The sequence below is a fragment of the Rutilus rutilus genome (genome assembly GCF_951802725.1).
Source record: "Rutilus rutilus genome assembly, chromosome: 13".
Lineage (NCBI taxonomy): Eukaryota > Metazoa > Chordata > Actinopteri > Cypriniformes > Leuciscidae > Rutilus > Rutilus rutilus.
In genome coordinates, this window is record NC_140218.1 from 23,729,204 (window position 1) to 23,755,267 (window position 26,064).

Genomic DNA, 26,064 nt, shown 5'->3' on the forward strand with positions numbered 1-26,064 from the left:
ATTTTTATTACGTGAATATGCAAGTCAATCTGGACGATAAAGCACTCAAAAGCATTAAATACTTTTTCTTTTCTTTTTTTCTTGTATTTGTGAGGTCAAACTAAAAACGATTGTAAAATGGTGTTCGTAAAAGAAAGAACAGAGAACACCTGCATTTAACAATCTTCATTATGACAAGAACAGTCAATATTGGCCTACTTTTCACATGCATTGCAGCGCATCTATCCTTTTACAATTTGTTTCAGTACTACAGGTGAAAGTGCTGAAGTGGATTGTGTTACTATGTAGGACTGGAGCATTTTATAGCCCAAAGCAGAGATAATACATTTGTGATAATTTTGAGTGCAAAAGAACTTTGCATAAATGTAATGGCACAAATACAAATCCTTATTATTAGCCTATTAGAAATGTAATAATAATAATAATAGCCTAATAATGATAATTATTATTGTTGTTGTTATTTTGTTATTGTGTCGAAACAGCTAAGACATAATAATGTGTTCTGGTCGTGAAAAAAAAAAACTATATTATTGGATCTCTGGAGTATGCTTTACCAAAAACATGTCAAAAAATGACCTGAAGACAAGGTTTAAAACCTCATTAATAACAAAAACGCCTCGGGTTAAGAAGTCTCATGTGACTTTTTACTGTCATTTGTCTTCCCATAATTCCTCTGCCGTCTACCCGGAAGCAGTGCACAGTGTGATGAAGCGCGGAAGTATCGCGGGGGAATTCCTCCACAGTCTGCACCTGTCTGAGCTTTTCTGGATGTTTTCATCTGATTTACTATATCAGCCTCGATTCTGATTTTCCAGCTCGGTGAGGTTGAAGATGTTGGCCGACCTGACCGTCTGCGGTTGACTATAAACAGGGCCGTGTTTCTTTGGCGGAAGACCGACAGACAGTGGATCTGTGTTAGCGGTAGACTTAAATACTGTAAACGGCTTAAATAAGGTAATAATTACCTCCCTATTACACCCTACGATATATTTATCAGATAATGTATGTGTATATAATGAGTCTGAATTGTGTTACTTTGTGGTTTTGCATGTTTTAGGGTTTAAATGCACTGATGCTAGTTCGTTAACGTTAGCTGAACGCGTCTGTAACGAGCCTGTAAACAAAACATTGAGTCTCGCCTTTCAGAAGACGTGAGAAGTTGTTTAAAGTAAACCTGTCGATAATAACTAAATATGAGGTCAATATAAGACTCAACAGCGTCTTTGAGGTATGTGTTTGTCTTTAGCGTGAACACCGCAATGAGAAACAGTGAAATGAGTGTGAGATTGTTAAATAATTTACATTTAAGTTTGTTTAAACCATTACTATTTAATTGTGTGTAAATAAGCTGTAACTAAACCATGAAAAAAATATCAGGGAATGTTAAATGTGTCATTTCCAGCACTGAAAAAGTCAGAAATTAATAACATTGTAAAAAAAAACAAAAAAACATTAGTTCACTAACTGTTACATTAGTTAATATGAACTAACAATGAACAATATTTAATGAAGCTATTTATTTATTTATTTGATTTACTATTAAGATTAAAAGTTATATCTGTTAATATTATTTAATAGATCTGCTCTAATATGAACTAACAATGAACAGTTATATTTGTATTAAATGTATTTTTATTAACTTTATTGATAATACATACATCAATAATATGAATAATTAACTAAAGACATTCACTCTCAAATGAGCAGTCAGTGGAACATTTTATAGCCCAAAACAGATTAAAATAAATCTACGATCATTTTGACACAAAGATGAATAATAATGAATATGCATGACCAAAAGTTGAAAAGTTGTTTTTACTAGGTGCTCTTCCGTTCATTTAACACGTACACATGGTAATTTTTTGAAAGGGCGAAGAACCACCATCATGCAACTCTGCACTTTTTAGTGTACAAAAAGACACAATTTTTACTCAAAGATATGTTTAACTGATGTATTTAAAAAAAAAAGTCACCTGTAAAAAGTATCATCTTAACTAGTTATTTTGTTAATTGTATTTTTTTATTCCCTTTATTGATTGCTGCTGACATGGCGTTAAAAAATCGTTTAAAATAAATAAATATAAACTGATATTTAATATCCTTAGAAATGAATCATAAACAACAATTCAGAGCTGCCGATGTTTATTATTGGCTTGTCTTCTGTCTCTTTCAGGATCATGGTCCAGCCGCAGCCGTCAGGTGGTTGCACTCTGCAGTGGGAGCTGACTGGAGAGGAGACTGTGGGTGCCGGAGGTCAAGGGTCACTGATGGCCAGTTCACAGGGGTCTCTGAGGGTCCCTCCTGAATTAGCGGGAAATGAAGTGGTCCATAGACTCATAACAGATAATCATCAGCTACGAGGTGAGACGATGAGATCTGTAACAGACTCATTGCCTATTGAATGCAATGCATAAACAACTCTAAACGTTCCACAGAGGCTCTGAAGCGAAGCAATGATGCCCTCAAAGAGAGATGTGAAGAGATGGAGGGGTGGCAGAGGAGGGCGCGGGAGGAGCGAGAGTTCCTGAGCTGTAGATTTCGCGAGGCCAGATCTTTAGTGCAGCGGCTGGCGCAGGAAAACCAGAGCCTGTTAGGACAGCTCAACCACAGCATCGGTCCATGTGTCGGCATCTCTAAAGAGACTGGAACTCAAGGCCAGGACCAAGAGCTGAAGTGCACCAATGCAGAGAAGAATGCCCTCATGGACTCACCAAAAGTAGGTTTCTTTTGTTAATCCTCTACTCATAAGGAACTTGCTGAAAGTTCTGTTCATTGAATTAAAATTAAGATCCCGTTTTGTTTCGTCGCGCAGGTATTAAATGAAGCTGTACTCATAGCCCGAGCTGAAGGAGACACTGACAGACACACAATGCCTCAAAGTTTGGTAATTTAGTTTAAATCTTATTCTCAATATGTGAAATGTAACATTGGTTTTTGTTTGTGTGTGTGTGTGTGTGTGTGTGTGTGTGTGTGTGTGTGTGTGTGCAACATCTGCAATCTGCTTTGACTTCTTTTGGGTGTGGTGTGTTTGTCCTCCCAAACATGGCAAAAAATAATGTCGTTTTTTTAATATAGCCTATTTTTGCTTTAACCTTTACAAATCTCTTTACTCTTAAGCCTGTTGAGGGCTCTAATGAATTTCTGAAACTGCTGAAAAGCCACAAAGAGAAGCTGGAGGAAGGGATGAAGGTGCTGAGGAGAAAGAATGAGGAGCTGGAGAAGGAGAAAGCAGAGAGTGAGAAAGAGCGAGTAAATCTCCTTGCCACCGTGGAGCAGTTAAACTCCAAACTCACTCAGGTAGAGCATTTCATTTCCACATGGTTATTGCTACAATTAGATGTGTCATGTGGTTAGTTGAATAATAACAGGCCCAACCACTTTTCTGTCATTTATATTGTGTAACTGCTCATTGGAGTTAGTTCTGCAGTGTCTTATTAAAAACTGCATGCATAATATTTATACAAAAATGTTATTTAAAACAATACTAGATGAAACTACCGTTAAGTTTTGGGTCAATTTTTAAAAAACTCTCTTATTCTCACCAAGACTGCATTTATTTGATCAAAATAAAAACAACAATATCGTGAAATATTACATTATATATTTTAAAATGCTATTTATTCCTGTGATGGCAAAGCTGAATTTACAGCAGCCGTTACTCCAGTATCTAATATATTGCAATGGAAATCTTTTTTAAACTGTAGCATTTTAAATGTCTTCTCTGTCACTTTTGATCAATTGAATGCATCCTTGCTGGACAAAAAATAACATCTTACTGACCCAAACTTTTGAATAGTAATATAAAGCTTGTCACACCACAGGACACTGTTACTGGTTTCTTACAGGACATTAAAGGAGAACTCCGGTCAATTTTAACATTGAGCTAATTTTTTTGTACATTTGGAGTGCTGTCAGTACAGAGAACAACGACAAAAATCGGTGTTGCCTACAACGTGTTATACTCTTTTTAAAATTTGCACCCTGTTGACTTCAATGGGGCAAGTTTTAAACCTGCTTTTAGCCTCTTAACATCCTTGATGTGTCATTACAAGTGCACAGGTCATGTGAGTGATTCCTTCGGGGTGAACGCGGGTGAATCTGACTGCAGTAGATGTGAAAGAAATATATAAAAAATTATGTTTATTCAGCCAGCGCACATACCTGTGTTTACATCCTGTTTTCAGTCGAAGTCCACAGTAATCGATTGTCGAGTTCACGCGCATAGGTTTAGTACCTATGATCACGCTCTACTGCAGTCAGATTCACCCGCGTTCACTCCGAAGGAATCACTCACATGACCTGTGCACTTGTAATGACACATCAAGGATGTTAAGAGGCTAAAAGCAGGTTTAAAACTTGCCCCATTGAAGTCAACAGGGTGCAAATTTTAAAAAGAGGATAACACGTTGTAGGCAACACCGATTTTTGTCGTTGTTCTCTGTACTGACAGCACTCCAAATGTACAAAAAAATTAGCTCAATGTTAAAATTGACCGGAGTTCTCCTTTAAATAGCTGCTCTTGTTCAGATTTTAGCACACTTTGGTTTAGTTTATGAACTAATGAACTCCTATTGATCCATCCTCTCTTTATCAGAATGTTACAGAAGAGTCAGTCCAGCAGACATGCGCTCTCACCGTTCCTGCAGAAAGGTACTCTCAGATATTCAGTTTACTCTGCTCTCTCTCCATACAGGTGATAGTGATGCTCCCTTAACTTTTGCATGCTTGGATTGGATTGTAATAAATCTCAAGGTGCTTTGCTTCCTTTCTTTTAATGTGAATGGTTTGGAATCTCTCTTCTCTGTCTTCTGTCTCGATTCACGTGTCTGCTTAGCCCTCACTTGGCTAAACTAACTGAACAGCTTCAGGCTACACAAGGCAGGTGAGGGGAAAACGTATCTCACTGTATGTGTGCATGAGTGTCCTTCCCCCCCCCCTCATTCGTGTTGCAAGAACATGTTGTCTGTGACTGGAATGAGACATGCACTGACTAACATAACTAGCATTAATTCGGGGTTGGGAAGAATGAAGGACAAAAATGAATACTTTTATTCAGCAAGGATGCATAAAAATGATCAAACGTGACAGTAAAGATAATGGTACAAAGGATTTATATGAACTTCCTATAAATGATCCTTAGAAGAAAATATTTTTCTTCAAAAATATTAAGCAGCACAACTGTTTTGAACATTGGTGATAATAAGAAATGTTTCTTGAGCAACAAATCAGAATATTGATATACTGAAGACTGGAGGAATGGCAGATAAATTACACAGAAAACAATTATTTTAAATTGTTACAATATTTCACAAATTACTATTTTTACCATATATTTGATCAAATAAATGCAGCCTTGATGAACATAAGAGATTTCTTTCAAAAACATAAACCCGAAACATTTAATCTGTATAGTAGTGTGTTTATATATTGTTTTATTCATAATTATAGCAATATAATGTTATATTATACATATTTATTTATTGATAGATTTTTAGTTGGACCAAATGGTGAACATATTAAATGTAGCCCAGCATACGTGAGAGCTCATTAGTGTCCTTGCATCTAGGCAAAGGGGAAGCAAGCTAAAATATAAGATTTTGATTTGTTTAACATTTGGGCGCTACATTTCCCCCACACTTAGTGGGTTTTGTTCAACAGGGTTGGTTCATTTTGATGACTTTGTTACTTTAAAAATGTAGAAAATACTGATAATAAGGAATGAATTGATGTATCCAAATACAAGTGGTAGTACTTTCGGTGGTGAACTGCAGTAAGATGGATGGTTGTCTCTGTGTCTTTGCTGGGATGTAGGTACAGGGAGCTCCAGGAGAAGCTGGACTGTCTTCAGAAGAATACTGCTCAGAGAGACAGAACTGAGGCTCTTCTCAAACAGAAAGAGAAGGACTTTGTTCAGGTACATAAGCAAAGATACAACCTTTGATTCCTCAGGCAAATGCCACTTCTTTTTGTTTTGACATTTGCAGTAATTTGAGTTGAGGGATCAACATCATCTTTGTGTTTGTAGCTGACAAAGGATAGCGAAGCTCTGAGAGCTCAAGTCACGTCCCTTCTCGGCGAGTTGAATGAACGGCAGACCTGGCTGGAGAAAAGTGAAGCAGAGAGACAAATATTAGAGGATAAGTGAGTGAATCTCTTCATCCTTGTGCATGTTTGATTATGAGAGTCGGCAGCTGTGTACAAGACCTGTTTGATCTCCCAGATTGGGCAAGAAGACAGAACGCCTGCAGACTTTAGAGAGAGACATGGAGCAGCAGAAGAAGCAGCACAGTGTGACAGTGGACAATCTTTTATTGCAGACACAGAACCTAGAAACTGCACTGAAGAACGAGAGGCTCGTCATAGTGGAGGAGAGGTGAGTTCAGCTGCATGGAGAGCCCCTTAACAAAAGCAGCTTCCCTTTTTTCATTGTTACAGTTGTAACAGTAACCCACTATTCCTGTTGCTCTTCCTCATCTAGGAGGAAGCTGGCCCAGCTCCAGCATGCATACACATGTCTGTTTCAGGATTACGACAACAAACTTAAAAGTGAAAAGCAAGCCAATCACAGGGTAGGTAGCTGCTGTTTGTGCTCTACTATGTTGGTTATGAAACTCTAGTTAGCAGCATGAAAAATATATATTATGTACAGAAAGCGAATAAAGGTGGCTGCCATTCTAATCACTAAAGCTGTCAATCACAACGCGAGATACACAAAGCTGCACTCTTGCGACACTCCCGTTATGAAGCTGTCTATCTTTTTGACATTGTGTTTATACTTTGTTGGTTACAATGAGTGGATTCGCGAGCGTGCAGAATTCGTGCGGATTCTGACTTACTTAAACACCTCTGATTGGCCATTGCGTTCACATGCTCAACAGATATGTCTGATTGGCTACAATGCTCAACACTGCAAAAAACGTGAATAGAAACCTTTGATACGGTTCAGTATTTTAAATACTTACATTATTTTAAATACTTACATTAAGTATTTATTAATAATTTAAATTAGTTTTTATTGTTATGTTTTTGGTTTTCATTAAAATTTTAGTTTAGACTTTTGTAATTTGATGTGCTTTTGTCTTTTATTAGTTTTTTTTAATTAAAATAATTTTATATTTAGCTTTTTCTTATTTCAGTTTTAGTATTTTTAGTACTTCAACCTAACCTTTTTAGGTTTTAGTAGTTTTTTCATCTAATATTTAATTTGATTTAATTTGAGCTTTTTCAATTAAGGATTTTTAACAGTTTTTGTTAACAATAACACTGGTGCAACCAAGATACAGAAAAAAACCTAATACAAAACCCTTTGTCATAGTGTGTAAAAGTCAATAAGCCTAAACAAATATTTATTAAGAATTTATGATATTTGTAGAATACTTTTTTTTTTTTTTTTTTTACCTCAAATTATATTTATATTGCTGTTATATTTAAAAATAAAATGTTTATATTTTATACTGTTATATTTTTTCTTTTCTTTATGGTGGACCCATCTCTTAAACTTAAATGCTTTCAAAACTAGAAAACGGTTACAGTTTCATGTTTATGGTAAGCACTTTTGAAAATGGGTCAGTGCATGGTTTGCACTATATGTGGTTAATGGAAAGTGTATGTGTGGTATTTCCATTTCAGAGTGGAGAGGCAGATACTCTAGCTAACAGGTTAGCAGAGGCTGAGAAAGCTCTGGCCCTGAAACAGGATCACATCGATAAACTCAAGGAGGAAATGGAGCAGCTGAGAGCTACATTAGAAACTATACCAGTGCTGAATGCTCAGGTGAAAAGAACACCTCGTTCAAATAATCATTTACTTTGTCTTTGTTATAAATACTCGTTCAACATGCATGCTGCATATAGTAACACAATCGCTCATTTTCTTTTTTGCAGGCAGAGATCTTTAAGATGGACTTCCTGGCTGAAAGGGAAGCCAGAGAGAAACTCAATCAAAAGAAGGAAGAGTTACAGGAGGACCTAAATAAGGCACTAGCTGAGATAGACAGACTCAAGCAAGAGGGAACGTCACGGTATGAAATGAGATGGAAGCAGTGAACAATTCTTGATATTTGGGTACCAAAATGATTATTGACTGATTTAAAGGCATAGTTCTCCCAAAAATTAAAATCCTGTCATTAATTACTCAGCCTCGTGTCTTTCCAAACCTGTGAGACGTTCGTTCATCTTCGGAACACAAATTAAGATGTTTTGAAGAAATCTGAAAGCTTTCTGTATCTCCATAGACAGCTACGCAACTACCACTTTCACGCTTCAAAAAACTCATAAAGTGATCGGAAATCCATATGAATCCAGCGGTTTAGTTCAAATTTTCTGAAAAGACATGATCACTTTATAGAATTAACAGGTTGAATTTAGGCTTTTATAATAGCATATAAACATCAGCGCATACACCAGTTATGGTAAACGGAAGCTCAAGCATGTTCGCTTGACGTGCGAGAACCAATGAGGTTCATTCTCGTGTTACGCAGCACGTTTGAGCTTCAGCAAGAACCAATGAGGTTCATTCTTGTTACGCAGCATGTTTGAGCTTCAGCAAGAACCAATGAGGTTCATTCTCGTGTTACGCAGCACGTTTGAGTTTCAGCAAGAACCAATGAGGTTCATTCTTGTTACGCAGCATGTTTGAGCTTCAGCAAGAACCAATGAGGTTCATTCTTGCGTTACGCAGCACGTTTGAGCTTCTGCAAGAACCAATGAGGTTCATTCTTGTTACGCAGCATGTTTGAGCTTCAGCAAGAACCAATGAGGTTCATTCTCGTGTTACGCAGCACGTTTGAGTTTCAGCAAGAACCAATGAGGTTCATTCTTGTTACGCAGCATGTTTGAGCTTCAGCAAGAACCAATGAGGTTCATTCTTGCGTTACGCAGCACGTTTGAGCTTCTGCAAGAACCAATGAGGTTCATTCTTGCGTTACGCAGCACGTTTGAGCTTCTGCAAGAACCAATGAGGTTCATTCTTGCGTTACGCAGCACGTTTGAGCTTCTGCAAGAACCAATGAGGCTCATTCTCGTGTTACGCAGCACGTTTGAGCTTCAGCAAGAACCAATGAGGTTCATTCTTGCGTTATGCAGCATGTTTGAGCTTCAGCAAGAACCAATGAGGTTCATTCTTGAGTTACGCAGCACGTTTGAGCTTCAGCAAGAACCAATGAGGTTCATTCTTGTTACGCAGCACGTTTGAGCTTCAGCAAGAACCAATGAGGTTCATTCTTGCGTTACGCAGCATGTTTTAGCTTCTGCAAGAACCAATGAGGTTCATTCTTGTTACGCAGCACGTTTGAGCTTCAGCAAGAACCAATGAGGTTCATTCTTGCGTCACGCAGCATGTTTGAGCTTCTGCAAGAACCAATGAGGTTCATTCTTGCGTTACGCTGCACGTTTGAGCTTCTGCAAGAACCAATGAGGTTCATTCTTGTTACGCAGCACGTTTGAGCTTCACCAAGAACCAATGAGGTTCATTCTTGCGTTATGCAGCATGTTTGAGCTTCAGCAAGAACCAATGAGGTTCATTCTTGAGTTACGCAGCACGTTTGAGCTTCTGCAAGAACCAATGAGGTTCATTCTTGTTACGCAGCACGTTTGAGCTTCAGCAAGAACCAATGAGGTTCATTCTTGCGTTACGCAGCATGTTTTAGCTTCTGCAAGAACCAATGAGGTTCATTCTTGTTACGCAGCACGTTTGAGCTTCAGCAAGAACCAATGAGGTTCATTCTTGCGTCACGCAGCATGTTTGAGCTTCTGCAAGAACCAATGAGGTTCATTCTTGCGTTACGCAGCACGTTTGAGCTTCTGCAAGAACCAATGAGGTTCATTCTTGTTACGCAGCACGTTTGAGCTTCAGCAAGAACCAATGAGGTTCATTCTTGCGTCACGCAGCATGTTTGAGCTTCTGCAAGAACCAATGAGGTTCATTCTCATGTTACGCAGCACGTTTGAGCTTCTGCAAGAACCAATGAGGTTCATTCTTGTTACGCAGCATGTTTGAGCTTCTGCAAGAACCAATGAGGTTCATTCTTGCGTTACGCAGCACGTTTGAGCTTCTGCAAGAACCAATGAGGTTCATTCTTGCGTTACGCACCACGTAATCTCATAATATCTGATTAATGTAAATCCTCTCCACTAGATATCTTCTTATTTACCTTGCACGATGTTACAACAAGGGAAGGCATGGACGTGGAAGTTAAGCAAGTGCAGTACTAATTTAGCTTCCACACCGCACAAACACTTGGAAATGCGCCTAATATTAGAGTACATTTATCTAGGTTAACGTTAATGATAGAGCAAGTGGTCATGTAAAGTGGCTAATGTGAGGCTACTGCTTGCATGTTTTGAATAAGTCATGTTTAAGGTCGCACGTTACATTTTGGATTTTCTGCCCGACATATTATCGCATGGACCAGCCATGTCCAATGACAAAATGTCCAAGAGTTACATGTGGATGTTGTCTCTTCACAGAGCTCGCATTGAGGAGATGCAACAGAGACACTTGGAGAATTACAGGCCTCGACCTCACCCGCCACCTCCAGCTGGTAAAACCCCTTATTCAAAGTCTGCATGTGCTAAAACATATGCGCTCTCTCTTTCCTTCATTTTGAATGTACATTGTACTGGCTACATTGTAAATGTAACAACTATCTCTTTAAATACTGTTGTATTACCTGAACATGTTTGGGGTCTCAACGTGAAATGTCTGCTTTTGAAGCACCTTTCCCAGGAGCAGCCATGTTCAACCCAGCCCAGCCTCCATCTGCACGCAGAAGAGATGATGAGCAGGACGAGCAGCCTGATTACCGCTGCCCAAAATGTATGTACAAGGCTCCAGACATGGATACCCTGCAGATCCACGTCATGGACTGTATCCAGTGAGAAGAGATGTTCAGGTGTTTTCATGACCCCTGAGTGAACTCTTAACCACAACAACAAAAAATGAGAAGAGAAAATCAAGAACCTGCTAAAGACAAGACGAGAACTGTCTGAGGACTCTGAACATTTAATCCTGCTGCAGATTGACTTGAAGTAGACAGATGTTTAGCAGATGTTTTTATCATGTGGCTGTAGAGCTGCCACCATATTCCTGTACACTTAGTGTGTGTATCTCTTTAAAAAATAAAAAAAGTTCATCTGTACTGCCTTTCTGTGACAGCATAGTGTAATGTACTGCACGTGTGAATGTTTGTCTGCTTTACGTCTGCACACATCTGACAGTGACAATGTTTCCTTTATACCTGTGGTATTTGTTTCTCTTGATGTATGCACTCTTGAGGATTCATGCCCGCCTGTGTTAATATTGTGTATTATCAGCCAAAGTGAATATGGAAAAAACAACTTTGTACAGACTATTGTTATGGAGAGATTTACTGAAATAAAGGTATGAATATGAGGAAGGATCTACACCCATCTCTCAGTTATTCACTTAATTGTATGATGAGAAACTCCATCAAAAGAAAGAAGAGTTGCAGTAGGAGCTGAATAAGGCACTAGCCTAGATTCTCAGACAGACTCGAGCAAGAGGGACCATTATGGTACAAACAAATATTACTATGGATTTTTAATATTAATATTTGCACTAAATTAAAAATGAAAAACTGATTTAGATGAGATGCCAATTCATTGTAAAAGTTTAATCCAATTTAATTACGTTTTAATATTTGCTAATAAAATCCTACCACTGCAACTGTTAAAATATCAAAACGGGAAATTTATTTATTTGTTTTATTTTAATTATTAATTATTTTAACAACCAAAACATTTCACTAAAATTTGAGCTTTGTTTTATTTAATGTAAATATTGCATATTAATTAGATTACAATAAACAATACATTTGAATAAGTGCTGTCAAATTGATTATTCGCATCTAACATAAAGGTTTGTGTTTATGTATGTGTGTAAAAATGATTAAATTATATATATTGTACGTACTGTACACACACACACACACACACACACACACACACACACACACACATTTATATATATATATACGTATGTGTGTGTGTATGTACAGTATAGGCTATATATATATTGCGATTGATCGATTTGACAGCACTAATACTTTCTGGTTGTGTGAACTTTAATACTGTGGGAATTTTAATACAAAAATCACTGACCTGTTGGTTGACCTGTTGAAGTTGAATTGGTGTTCCAATACTTTTGGCCCACTGTGTAGATCAGTGGTTCTCAACTCCAGTCCTCGTGACCCACTGCTCTGCACATTTTGTATGTCTGCCTTATTTAACACACCTGAACCAGATCATCAGCTCATTAGGAGAGACTCCATGAACTGAACTGAGTGTGTCAGATAAGAGAGACATACAAAATGTGCAGAGCAGTGGGTCACGAGGACTGGAGTTGAGAACCACTGGTGTAGATTATCATAAAAATACCGATGGGATGTGGATGTCAGTAGCTTGCTGAGGCCCCCTGGTGGTGAGCCACTGTTCGAGACAAAAGACCTGCAGTACCGGCGGCTTTCACCAGAGGTCGCGCTCGATATCATACACGTCATTCTTCCGTAGAGGTGACGTGTCTGTCTGTGTTTCATTGGGTGGACGCTGCTAGTGTTGCTCTCTTTCCCAGGTTTGAGTGAGTAGAGGTGGATTCAACTGTCCGGAGATCAACATGATGCGAGTTATACCAGCTATTTTGGCTTTATGTCTGAGCTTTTGTGCAGGTACTTTGCCATTTCTTTCAATCAATGTTAGATTTACATCACCATTCATTCTCAGCTTTCGTGTATTCGCTTATCAACCAAACAGGCTAACAAGAAGATGTTGCGAGCTAACGTTACATCAAATTGATTCAGTTTTTATCACATTTATCCACTATAAATCTTTATAACTAGCGTTTACTTGGATTCATTCAACGACTAAACTTGACATGTAAGTTAACGTTAGCTTGTTATTCGTAAAGACTGTACGTGTGACCGGGGTTTTCTCTCCTCAGCTGAGACTTGCACAGACCCAGTCATTTCTCCGTCTTCATACACGACCACAGACGCGCTCATCTCCTCTGAGACTGTGTTCATCGTTGAACTGAGTCTGGCGTGTGCAAACGGAGCTCAGGTGAGTGCACTGACGGTGCTTTACAGTCGCATGTATGCACGGTTCATTTGTACAGAAAAATGGACTGACCCAACTTGTGTTTTGTTTTCAGAGTGTTGCTCTCTATGCAGACGTCAATGGCAAACAGTTTCCTGTGACCAGAGGCCAAGATGTTGGCAAATACCAGGTAAGGTTACATGGTTTTAAAGGGATAGTTCACCCTAAAATTCTATCATTACTCACCCTCATGTCATTCCAAACTTCCGTTCATCTTTGGAACACAAATGAAGATCTTTTTGATGATCTCTGAGAGATGAAAAAATCTTTACAATATGTTCAATCCATGGCTTCTGTAAAGGCATGATTGCTGTATATGATTAAAAGATTTAATTTAGGCTTTTATTCACATGTTATATAAATGTTGATCAGCGAACATACATAGAGCACTCAAATATGGTAAACAACCGTACCTACTTGATACACGAGAACAAACCTCATTGGTTTTTGCGGAAGCTCAAACGTGCTGCGTAACACATGAGAATGAATTCCCGTTGGTTCTCGCACGCTTCCGTTTCCCATATTTGAAAGCTCAATGTACGTTTGCTGATCATATGTGAATAAATGCTAAATTAAATCTGTTCATCATATAAAGCAATCTTTGGAATACTTGGATTAAACCAGTTGATTCATTTGGATTTCTTTAACTTTTTGAAGTGTCAGAGTTTTAGGAAAATAGACTTTCAGTGGAGGGATAGAAATCTCTTAGACTTAATCAAAAAATCTTCATTTGTGTTTCAAAGAAGGTATGTTAACGAAGCTGTAACTTGTAAAATCCCTCTACACATGTAACCAACTGCTCCATTTTGTTTAATAATGTTTGTCCAGGTCTCATGGAGTGTTCCTCATAAGCAGGCCAGCTCTGGCACATATCAGGTCAAATTCTTTGACGAGGAGTCTTACAGCACTCTGAGAAAGGTTGGTCAAGAAATTATTGATTTAAAGTATAGATCACTTAAAAATGAAAATTCTGTCATTTATTACCCTCATGTCATTTCAAATCTGTATGACTTTTTCTTCTGTGGAACATTAAAAGATATTTTGAAGAATATATAACAACATTTACATTGTAAATAATGACAATGTTAATTAACTATCCCTTTAACATACTTGATGACACTGTGTGTTCAATGGCGCTGATGAATTTTTTTTTAATGCTTTCAGGCTCAGAGAAACAATGAAGATGTTGATGCTATCAAGCCTTTGTTCTCTGTCAATGTGGATCACAGGGTGAGTATGCATACTAATCTTCATTGACAACAGCTGCCGTATAGGTGTAATGCAGGGGTCCTGGAGGGCTACTGTCCTGCAGAGTTTAGCTACACCCATCTCAAACACACCTGCTTGAAAGTTTCTAGTATGCCTAATGTGACCTTGAGTAGCTGGTTCAGGTCTGTTTAATTGGGGTTGGAGCTAAACTCTGCAGGACAGTGTAATGCATTAACAAAAATATACCCCCACAGGTTAATTTTGCTACTAGTTTACTTTCTATGATTTGTCTCTCTATATGTTTATTTACCACTATATATATGAATTGCAGGGTGCATGGAGTGGTCCCTGGGTGTCCACAGAGGTCTTGGCTGCTCTGATTGGCATTTTGGTCTACTACCTGGCCTACAGCACCAAAAGTGCCATCCAAGCTTGAGATGAGAAGAAAAGTCACTTTTCCACCATACTGTTCAAACTGGTCTTCAGGCATTCCTCCTCGTGCCATTTTAATGTGCAGAGTTTAGTGCCATGGGCACCTTGGCTGAAACGAGATTGATTTGTTGTAGAGCTTGAGTGAAAGTATCGGTATGAACAGCAGTTTGAAGTGGTGTTTTTTTTCTTTTCTTTTTTTAAACAGACACTGTCAAGAATTTAAGACTTAAATCTTTCATCTATGCTATCATTATTAAACCTCAAAAGGTCAAAAACTGAGGTGATTTATCTGTGACTCATCATCATAGTCCAGTTCTGTATGTTGAAATGTCCCAAATATCAATGAAATTCATTGAATATGGGAATATTGGAATAAACATCTTTTCTGTAAGTTTTCCTGAGTCATTTCATTTTTGATGAAGAGCTTGTTTAGTTAACCACATTTACCCAATTAATATTGAGACATCGTCAATAACTTTTTTTATATCAAACTACACTCCATACACCATAATGACATGGCAAAAAACTGATTTGTGAAAACTTTGCAAATGTTTCATTAATAAAATTAAATAATTGCATAAGTATTTGTTTTCTGGGATACTTGAAATTTATCTCAGGAGCAGTCAAATTTTGCTAGATGTTTACCACACTTTGAGTAGAGTTAACCTGTGCAAATTCAATTGAATGGGTATGATTTGGAAAGGCCATACCTCTCAAGCTGAATATGCATATCAGAGCAAAAACCAAACCATGAGGTCAAACGAACTGCCTGTAGAGCTCAGAGACAGAATTTTGTCAAGACAGATCAGGGGAGTACTACAAAAAAATTCTGCTGCATCGACGGTTCATAGAAGCATGTAGCCTCCATAATCCTTAACCCTTTCATGCATGAATTATGATAACCTCAGTCAGGATTTTTTTCCTGTGTTTTTATTGCTCTTAGGGCATGAAAAACAAGAATTGATTTTTATTTTTATTTTTTACAAATTTTTCAAAGAGATCTTCAGATGTCCACTTCAGTGGACAGCATGCGGTTATGGTTTAAACTTAAGATATACTATATTAAATATAAGACAATAATCAAACAGATAAAGAATGTGAATTTAACAAACTAATCAATACTATTATATCAAATCATGTGAAAACTATAAAATATAAATGCAAAATATTGCAAAGGCTTCATACAACTTCATACAAGTTGCACTTCGCGTATCTTTGATATCAGAACATGAGGACGTGATTCCATCAGAATTTTCTACAGTCTGTCAAGGTACAACTGTGGAAACCACTCAGATGCTCCCTCCAGTGCACCAGAGTATGGAGATTTACCCTTATTAGCTGATCATTCTGATTATGTTCAAGATGGACATGCACGTTTCTATCATAGCCCTCCTCTGAGAAAGCCTAGCGATATGTTTTTTCAATCTCATCTGAAATGATCAGTGTTGGGGGTAATGCATTACAAGTAACATGCATAACGCATTCAGATTACTTTTTTGATGTTACAAGTAAAGTAATGTGTTACAAGTAACATGCATTACCTAATCAGATTACTTTTTGATCTAACAGGTAATTAACTATAAGTAATCTGCATTACCTAATCAGATTACTTTTTGATGTAACGAGTAAAGAAACGCATTACAAGTAACATGCATTACGTAATCAGATTACTTTTTGATGTTATGAGTAAAGAAACGCATTACAATAACGCACATTACATAATCAGATTACTTTTTGATGTTATGAGTAAGGAAACGCATTACAAGTAACATGCATTACGTAATCAGATTACTTTTTGATCTAACAGGTAATTAACTATAAGTAATCTGCATTACCTAATCAGATTACTTTTTGATGTAACGAGTAAAGAAACGCATTACAAGTAACATGCATTACCTAATCAGATTACTTTTTGATGTTATGAGTAAAGAAACGCATTACAATAACGCACATTACATAATCAGATTACTTTTTGATGTTATGAGTAAGGAAACGCATTACAAGTAACATGCATTACGTAATCAGATTACTTTTTGATGTTATGAGTAAAGAAACGCATTACAAGTAACATGCATTACGTAATCAGATTACTTTTTTATGTTATGAGTAAAAAAATGCATTACAATAACATGCATTACGAAATCAGATTACTTTTTGATCTAACAAGTAAAGTAATGCATTACAAGTGTCATACATTATGTAATCACATGACTTTTTTCGATGTTAATGAAAATTACATTCTAATAATACAAATACATTTATTTACAGTAAAAAAAGTCACTGCAGATTAAGTTTTAAGTTTCAAAAACAATATTCACATTATAATTATGAATTGTAGCTGAAATATAGCCATTGCATGCATGACGTCCACTACAGTGGACATGTGATTAATCAGAGTTTTCTCTCAATCTAAAATCAAAACATGGAAAGTTTTACTGTGATAGGACTCATTAGATATTGCTTGATTTGCAATTTTTTTTTTACCTACAAGAGTCTCCTAGGATAGAAGGAATGGGTGGATATTCCGGAGCAACTTGGCATGTCTGACTGACCCTTGGCCATCTTGGTTTGGAGGGGGAAAATATCGAAACACAACGGCTTGCCACTTGGTTGCATTTTATAGGATGATGCACCAGGGTCCAATGAAGAGGCTGATGTGCAACTTTGCCATAAAAACCCGTGCAAATTCAAGAAAATGCTTTTTTAATAGCTGTCCACTGTAGTGACCACTATGCGTGAAAGGGTTAATGGAAGAATTTTGGAACAACCAGGGCCGCATTTCCCAAAAGCATTGTAAGCCTAAGTAACAATTGCCACAAATGGTCTCTACGCTCAACTTAGGCTTACGATGCTTTTGGGAAATGCAGTTTGGGACTCTTAGAGCTGGCTTCCTTGCCAAACTGAGCAATCAATGGAGAAGGGCCTAGGTTAGAGTTGTGACCAAGCAGCTGATGGTCTCTCTGGTTCAGCTCCATGTTCATATATGGAGATGGGAGAAATGTACAGAAGGACACATACCACTGCGACACTCCACTTTTCTGGGCTTTATGGCAGGAGTGGCCCAACTCAAGCCTCTCCTCAGTGAAGACACATGAAAACCCACTTAGAATTTACAAAAAAGCATCTAAAGGACTCTCTCAGACTGTGAGAAACAGGATTATCTGGTCTGATGAACCTCAGTTCCAAGCATCATGTCTGGAGGAATCCAGGCACTGTTAATCACATGCACAATACCATCCAAACAAGTGTGGTGGTAGCAGCATCATACTGTGGGGGTGTTTTTCAGAGGCAGGGGCTGGTGAACTCGTCAGGGTAGAAGATAAGCTCAACGCAGCAAAATATAAAGATAGCCTTAAAAACCAGTCCAGAGCACTCAGAACCTCAAACAGGGCAGAAGGTTCACTTTCCAACAGGACAATGACCCTAAGCACACAGCTAAGACAATCCAAGAGTGGCTTATGGACAACTCTGTGACTGTCCTTGAGTAGCCTGGGCTTGAATGCAATCAAACATCTCTGGAGAAGCCCTGAAAATGGCTGTCCATCGACGGTCCCCATCCAACCTGACAGAGCTTCATACCCCAAAAGACTTGAGGCCGTAAAGGTGCTTCAACTAAGTACAGAGTTAAGGGTACAAATACTTATGCAATGCACTTATTTAAGTTTTTCCTTTTGTAATAAAACATTGTCACAAATCTTTTTATTTTTTTTGTTGCTTTGTCATTGTGGTGTATGGAGTATAAATTGATGTAAAATAAGGCAGCAACAACAAAATTAAAAAAGAAGGGGTATGAATACTTTAAGCTAGCACCACTGTTCTCACATACATATATTTATACCTATTTACAGTATTTTGTATATATTTTTGAGGAAGCAAATGAAACAAGGTCATGATTAGCTTCGAGTACATATGGGATTGTCCATATACATTTGCATCAATCCCAACGTCTGATGCACCTTCATGGGCAGAACCAGAATAGGCGGAGCTTAAGATAGCAGACTATGCGACGTTTATTTCTGAGGTGGGTGAAGTGTGACCAGTCAAATGGAAAATATGCTAGCGATAGTTCAGTTTGGTGCAAGATTGATTTTCCTACTCGTTCTTACTCATGTTTAGTATATTCTACCAATAATTTGTCTGTCAGCGACGAATTATCTTACTTGTGCCATAAAGTGATAACCAGCTCCCCTCTGCAGGATGAGTTGGTTCAGTCCGCAAGCGCGCCGCGTCCATACTCGTTTCTATAACCAAGCGTGTAGAATAAAACACGCTCTCTGTTTATCTGAGGCGACTCACGTTTTCTCTCACTTCGCCGTGTTTCACCACCTGAATGAGTAATAAATACAATTCAGCATAGCCATGTCAGTTTCCGAGCCACAGTCAGTGGACTCCGGCGGAGCGGGAGGGTATGGAGCCTTTTACCCGGCGGGATACCAGGCGCTGCACCCGGAGGAGCACGGCCTAGATCGCGGCTTCCGACTCACGGCCTTTTCCGATATGAAAGGATGAGGGTGTAAAGTCCCGCAGGAGACTCTGCTCAAACTCCTGCAGGGACTAGAGCCTGACCGCCCGCCCGGAGAGGACGGCGGCTCGGGAACGGGTGTTGGAGACGAGACCGCTGATTTCGGGCAACTTGTTTCAGTTCCCCAGGGTCCTCGACTAGGTAAAGTATGAGCCGCGTGCTGACCTGTCACACCATCGCTGTCAAAAAGCGAGCACTGATTCGTGAACCTTTCGTTCTTTTGAGTCGGTTCTTTTCAACGAATCGGTTCCCAAAATCAGAAATTGGACCCAGAAACCAGAGTTTGTTGATACTAATAGTAAGAGCATTTGAAGTGAAGGGAGGTTTTGACTGTTAGGGCGAAAAGTAACTTAAATAGCCAAATAGCATAGTATTTTTAACCAATAAAACGTACTGGAAATATATTTTTGACTTGATTGTGTAATATATTTATATAAAAAAAATACACTTAAACACTTCTATTAATGGAAAAACCTTAATAAGTTGCCATATGTTGTCAGCGTATGGCTTTATTTGGATGTAAAACAAACCCCACTGAATCAGTTTTGTGAACTGGGTCTTAGAAACGAATGATTTAAAAGAACCGATTCAAGGAAATGAGTCAGACTTCCTCAACATTGCTTTCAAACTGAAATGTCAGTTTGATAGTTAATCAACCGGTTTAGCAAAGAAATGCTTATTTATTGAGACGTTTTTTGACGTATTATATATATATAAGATCATATAACGTCTGTGTTAGTAAAACTCTTTGTTTAACCTTTGACTTGTATCCTGTTAATTAAAAACTACTGGGAGGTTTAATGTGAAAGAGATGTGAACTATGGACTCAGGCTTCAAGTCAATGCTTACCACTGAAAATTAGATCACAATTAATTCTGCAAAAATGCTTCTTACCATTGCAAACTGAATGATTTGTATAAAGATTTAAGTCCCCATAGTATATGATTAGCTTCTATAAACTTGCATGCACTTTGCACATGATTTTACAGTGAGTGAAAAATAATTCCACTGTTCTTGACTGCAGGTATTGGAATGGACTCATGTGTGATCCCTCTGAGGCACGGGGGTCTCTCCCTGGTCCAAACCACAGATTTCTTCTATCCTTTAGTGGAGGATCCTTACATGATGGTGAGTGAAATCTTATTAATGTTTCGCAAAAGTTAGCATGCACCTCACAAAAGAGTGTCCAACTCATGTCAATTCTTTTACAGGGACGAATTGCCTGTGCAAATGTTCTGAGTGATCTGTACGCTATGGGCATCACAGAGTGTGACAACATGCTCATGCTTCTCAGCGTCAGTCAGAAGATGAATGAGAAGGTGCGCTGGAATCTCTCTGCTTTCATTCTCGCTGTCATATCATTTTTGGTTTTTACTTTTTAAAGCTAATGCAAAAAATTTCATTTTCAGTAAATATGGACTTTTTGCATGATGTTTTTGCAAAATTAGAAAGCTGAGCTATGAAATGGTTAATTTGATTTGTTCTGTGCCGATGTTCTCTCAGGAGAGAGATCAGGTGATGCCTTTAATGATGAAGGGCTTCCGTGATGCGGCGGAGGAGGGCGGGACTTCAGTAACCGGGGGACAAACAGTCATCAATCCCTGGATCATTGTAGGGGGCGTGGCCTCTGTTGTGTGCCAGCCCAACGATTTCATCATGTGAGTGTTTCTCATGAATCAAAGGACTGGATATCTGTACACTTGGTTCTGAATTATCTAGTTTTTCCTAAACAAACATTTACCACACTTTCAAAAGGAATTATTCATTGTCTGACACTTTACATTTTGTTTTTGTTTTGTAAATGCTCACAAATGTCTGTGTGTGTGTGTGTATATATATATATATATGCAGGCCTGAAAATGCTGTACCTGGAGATGTGTTGGTTCTCACTAAACCTTTGGGAACTCAAGTAGCAGTGAATGCCCATCAGTGGCTGGATATAGTGAGTATACATTTTCATCTTTGGAATGATTGCTTGTGTGGTTCTTTTCTCCCTTTCTCCTTTAAGTTATGAAGATATGGCAACCTCATCTCATTTCTCTCTGGATCTCTTTTACCTTTATGCTTAATTTCTTCAGCCTGAGAAATGGAACAAGATAAAGTTGGTGATTTCCAAGGAGGAGGTGGAGCAAGCTTATCAGGAGGCTATGCTCAACATGGCCACCCTCAATCGCACTGGTATGTTATTGCATAAGCATTATTAGCATGGATTATTTTTAACAATGGGGCCAATATTCATTACACACACACCTCCTAGTTTTGCAACTCTGTTTGTACTAGATCAAATGGCCTATATGCGAACTTTCAAATGACGAGGAAAAGAAAGAAAAAATAACTATCTTTTGCAGAAGGATACATTTATGTTTCATTTGTTGCTTAATTTAATTACTACAAGACCTCTCTAGGCATATACACTACCGTTCAACAATTTGGGGTCAGTAAGATCACAGTTTTCAAAAACATAATAATCAAATAAACAAATAATCGCAGCCTTTGCCAAATCGCGTGTGGTTTCATTGTGATTAATTGTACATCCCTAGTTTGAATGAATGATTCAATGACTCATAAATACTTCACTTGTTTCATTACTGGATGAATAGGAGTTTATGAATGAATCTTTTGAATGCTGTACTTCTGTTATAATTTGAATATTTGTAACACTGAAATAACGATACTGTGATGTTGAAAAGACTGTTTGTGAAGCTGTTTCATACCGATACATGATAACTGCTTTCTCCGGGTAAGCGGCAGCGCAACGTGCCGGCGGGCTTTAGCATAATATTAACAATGACCGCTGTTAAGCAGTGGAGTCTCAAGAGAAGCCAGGTTATCCCGGTACATTTTTCTGTTGAAATGAAAAATCAAGTATATTTAGCAATATAGCAGGTGAATCATGTATATGATGTATTACGATGTTGTGATGAACTATATTCCTTTCTCCCCTGACGTTCTGAGTTGTTCGGAGTTTCTAAGGATACTGATTTTCAGTCATATTAATTACCGTTATGTGTCTGCCGTTGTAGAGAGTGATACATAAAACGCATCACCAATCTGAAACATTGACTTGTAGACGAGCATGTATCAGTGAGTGGAGGCGGGGCTCATTTGCATATTCATGGATCCGCGTATACTACATGAAGAAAGAGTGTAGTTACATTCAAGCAATTTTAAGGCATGAGTAAAAAAAAGGAAAAAACTTTAAATATGCCATTTTGGTTATCAAAGATGAGTTTTAACGAATACAATTATTGACAACAGGGGGACTTTAAAATATATTACAATAGAAAACAGTTAGTTTAAAGTGTTATAATATTTCATAATACTACTGTTTTTACTATATTTTTTGATAGCTTAATGAGCTTAAGTGACTTTCAAAAACATGAACCAAATCTGACTGACTGACCTTAAACTTTTGACCGGTAGTGTATAAGGTTTTTACAACAGGTTTTACATTGTTTTTAAATTCTTTTTCTCTCTCTCTCTCTCTCTCTCTCCAGCTGCAGCCTTAATGCACAAATTTAATGCACATGCTGCCACGGACATCACAGGCTTTGGGATCATAGGTCACGCACGGAATCTCGCCCAGCAGCAGAGAAATGACGTTGCCTTTGTCATTCACAACCTTCCCATTATCTCCAAAATGGCCGCAATCAGCAAAGCTGGTGGCAACCTATTTGGGCTTTTGCAGGGCACCTCTTCTGAAACATCAGGTGAGAGTCACAGCTCTGTGCACAAACACAATCATTTTAAAGTGAACTAAGAATTAACTTTGCAATTACACTGAAAGTGGGCTCAACATAATCAGCAATGGATAATTTCTTTGTAAATAAAGATTGTATTTGCTTCAAATACTGTAACAAAAAGCACTGTTAGTCTGTCGCTCTCGCTGCATCATCCCAACTGACAATCTTAAATGTGAAGTGAAAAGTAATTTAAAATGTTCAAAGATTTGTATCTTTTATTTTCTATACGTGTTGTAATCAGTAGTAATAAATTAATGGCAAATTGAAGAACAATTACTATCTTACTAATCTTATCGATTGACTAACAATATTGATATTCACATTTGTTCAAATAAAATTTAATAAAAATAAATGCACGTGGGATTCAAGATCCTCCACAAGTGTTTTACGGTATTAACATTAATGATTAATCAAATGAGTCATTTATCTATTCCTGAAAATGAACAATCCTGGTCAGTAGAGATTTCTGCAAGCTCTTGGGTAGATAAAATCTTTTCCTGCCTCTCTCAGGTGGCCTGTTGATCTGCTTGCCACGGGAGCAGGCAGCCCGATTTTGCGCCGAGATGAAATCAAGTCGTGTGGGTTTGTCGGGAGCAGTGGGGCAGGATGGAGGGGTGGGCGATGGGCAACAGGCTTGGATCATTGGCATCGTGGAGAAGGGCAGTCGCTGCGCCCGCATCATCGACAAACCTCGGATCATAGAGGTCCCGTACCGTGGCTCTGTGGTCAACGCGCAGGAGGCGAGCAACAATAATGCTAGTCCTCCTCAGGTTCAGCAGACATAACAACTCCACAACGCCACAGGGGGTCTCTCAGTGATCATTATTCTTTACCCCTGACCCTGACCCTTACACTATGATGATCGATTTGAATGTGTGTGCTCATAACAGACATGGTGTTTGTGAAGGACAGAGCATGTGTGGTTACTCTTGCTGTCCATTCCCTCCCCCCGTTCAACCAAAGGGTTGAGAGCAACAGACCAAAAATATTTTAACTGACCTGGTGGGAGATGGAATGGACAAGCTAATGTATTTTCATCTCTCATTCTCTTTTCCAACTCATTCTTTCAAACACACACACACACACCTCCACTCTGTTTTCTTCATTTTTTTTCTTCCAGGTTGACTGTTTTTCAATGTTTAACAGCTATTCTTTAAAAGAATAGTTCACCCATACCATAAAAGCTAACTTAAGTTATTAACCCTTATGTTGCTTTAAGTCTGTATTCTGCTAAATGCTAATTTTTATTTTATTTTTGTTGAACACAAAAGGAGGATTTTCAGGCAGACATTTTTCTATAAAAAAACAGTGAAATCGGTCCTTCTGCACTATATTTCAAGTCTTTTGAGGCCACTGCAAAAAGTGATTTTGTCTGATATTCCAGTGCGAATATCTAATCATGCTTAAATTAAGAAACATTTTCTTGAGAAGCAAAATTACATCTTGTTTCTGGAAAAAGTATCAAAAAGAAGTGATTTTATACTTAAAACAAGAGAAAAATGTTAATGGGGAAAGAAAAAGAATCTTGTTTTAGTTTTCTTATCCCGTTGGCTGATTCGTTTTTATTGTTTTAAGTTTAAACTCACTTAATTTTGATACATTTTTCAGAAAACAAGACACAATCTTATATTTGTGTTTCTCAAGTCAGTGTATGAATGCTTTGAACTTTTTCTGACTAAGAAAGTGAACAGACAAAATTAGTTAATATTTGTGACCTGTTAACTCAAGATTAAGCAAGTAATTGTAGTTATATGGAAAAAGGGCTCAATTCTGCTTTTGTGTTCCTCTGAAAACATCATACAGGTTTGGAACAACATGAGGGTTAGTAATTAATGAAATAAAACTTTTTTTTTTGTTGCGGAAATGAGAATGAAACCATATCCAGAGCTTAATTATTTCTACTTGATGAGGTGGAGGCTTTGAGACCTCACACTAAAATGAAGCCGGGTTTACTAAGAAAACATTCCCAATGAGTTCCTGATTCTTTGAATAGCAAATATCCTTAATGACAATCAGACGTGTTTTGTTTTTTTCAAGCCATCTGACAAACACGTGTCAAAGAAACACTATCACACCAATGTATCCTGGGGCCTGAGTAATCATAAACGTTGGATTAGTTGAGATATTTAGTGGAACAATCAATATTTATTTTGACAAAAATTGAAATGCAATTATCCAAATTTCAAGTGTATTTAGGTGGTGTTTATCTTGTATCCAATCAGTCTGATTCATCCATCTGTTTTAATAGGACATTGTTACATTCAATTATGTCTGGTAAAATTAGGTTATAATGTTCTGTCTTGTGGGTCTTTTTCCTCAATAGAGTGACCTTACACTAGTTAAAGTAGGTTAGACTGGTTCTTCATTCATAAAAATATGGACAATGTGTCATGGTTTTAGGAGCAGCAGTTAATTTTGAATGATTGTGGTGAGACATATGGATGATCTTTTTCTTCTTTCTCAATAAGTCTGTTGATTTTGAACAGAAGATAAGGTAGTCTGGTTCTCCCTCTTGTATCTGAGAAAGGGTTGAGCAGCTTTCTCCGGTCCAGCGGGTGAGCCCAGAATGCCAGTTGTGCTGTTTGAATGGCTAGGACAGAACAGCAGTGTCCACAGTCCTCTTTATGACACCTCTCTCTTTAACCCCAGCTCATGGGACAGGTGAGGTTGATGTTAGATAGGAAGGGATAGGCTGAACTGCCACGTTCATTCTCCTGGCACTGGTTTTGTCATCGCAGTTTTCATTCATTAAACCAATGTGACTCAATAAACTTGTAATTTCTCTAAACTGACTCTTATTCATTGAAGCTTGTTTCATGGTCTCTGTTGTTGACTGTCTAGATGTGTTGTATGTAGTTCACCACAATGTGTCAGCAGTGTGCAATACTAAGATGGAAGCGGCCAACAGAGTCTTGGCTCTGTTCTCTTTATGTATTGGCTTGTCTCAACATCATGTCATTCTGCTTTAGTTGACATCTTTTAAAACTCAAATGCAGTAATTGACAGTTGAGTGTTTGATAAACAAAGCACTTTTAAGCGTATGGCAATT

At 38.0% G+C, this 26,064-nt stretch overlaps 3 protein-coding genes across 4 annotated transcripts; all 3 read left to right on the plus strand.

Annotated features, from left to right (window-relative positions):
• Positions 1-679: 679 nt before the first annotated feature.
• On the plus strand, positions 680-11,404 carry ikbkg (inhibitor of nuclear factor kappa B kinase regulatory subunit gamma). 2 transcript variants are annotated; one of them, XM_084427320.1, is made up of 15 exons: positions 680-954; positions 2,174-2,361; positions 2,436-2,716; positions 2,813-2,884; positions 3,118-3,297; positions 4,595-4,650; positions 4,835-4,882; positions 5,812-5,914; positions 6,026-6,141; positions 6,221-6,373; positions 6,479-6,569; positions 7,630-7,773; positions 7,884-8,020; positions 10,467-10,540; positions 10,714-11,404. In XM_084427320.1, exons 2-15 carry the CDS (start codon positions 2,178-2,180, stop codon positions 10,875-10,877), a joined length of 1,803 nt encoding a protein of 600 aa, XP_084283446.1. In that variant the 5' UTR covers positions 680-954; positions 2,174-2,177; the 3' UTR covers positions 10,878-11,404. The 2 variants fall into 2 exon arrangements, with proteins under 2 accessions (XP_084283446.1, XP_084283447.1); XM_084427321.1 differs by lacking the exon at positions 4,835-4,882.
• Positions 11,405-12,351: 947 nt separating this feature from the next.
• Positions 12,352-15,141, plus strand: ssr4 (signal sequence receptor, delta). The gene is made up of 6 exons (XM_084427383.1): positions 12,352-12,682; positions 12,955-13,073; positions 13,165-13,239; positions 13,938-14,027; positions 14,274-14,339; positions 14,650-15,141. Exons 1-6 carry the CDS (start codon positions 12,631-12,633, stop codon positions 14,752-14,754), a joined length of 507 nt encoding a protein of 168 aa, XP_084283509.1. The 5' UTR covers positions 12,352-12,630; the 3' UTR covers positions 14,755-15,141.
• Positions 15,142-18,751: 3,610 nt separating this feature from the next.
• Positions 18,752-25,803, plus strand: sephs3 (selenophosphate synthetase 3). Its single transcript, XM_084427594.1, has 8 exons — positions 18,752-19,413; positions 20,297-20,400; positions 20,484-20,591; positions 20,776-20,930; positions 21,124-21,214; positions 21,351-21,450; positions 22,770-22,982; positions 23,526-25,803. Exons 1-8 carry the CDS (start codon positions 19,110-19,112, stop codon positions 23,798-23,800), a joined length of 1,350 nt encoding a protein of 449 aa, XP_084283720.1. The 5' UTR covers positions 18,752-19,109; the 3' UTR covers positions 23,801-25,803.
• Positions 25,804-26,064: the final 261 nt, after the last annotated feature.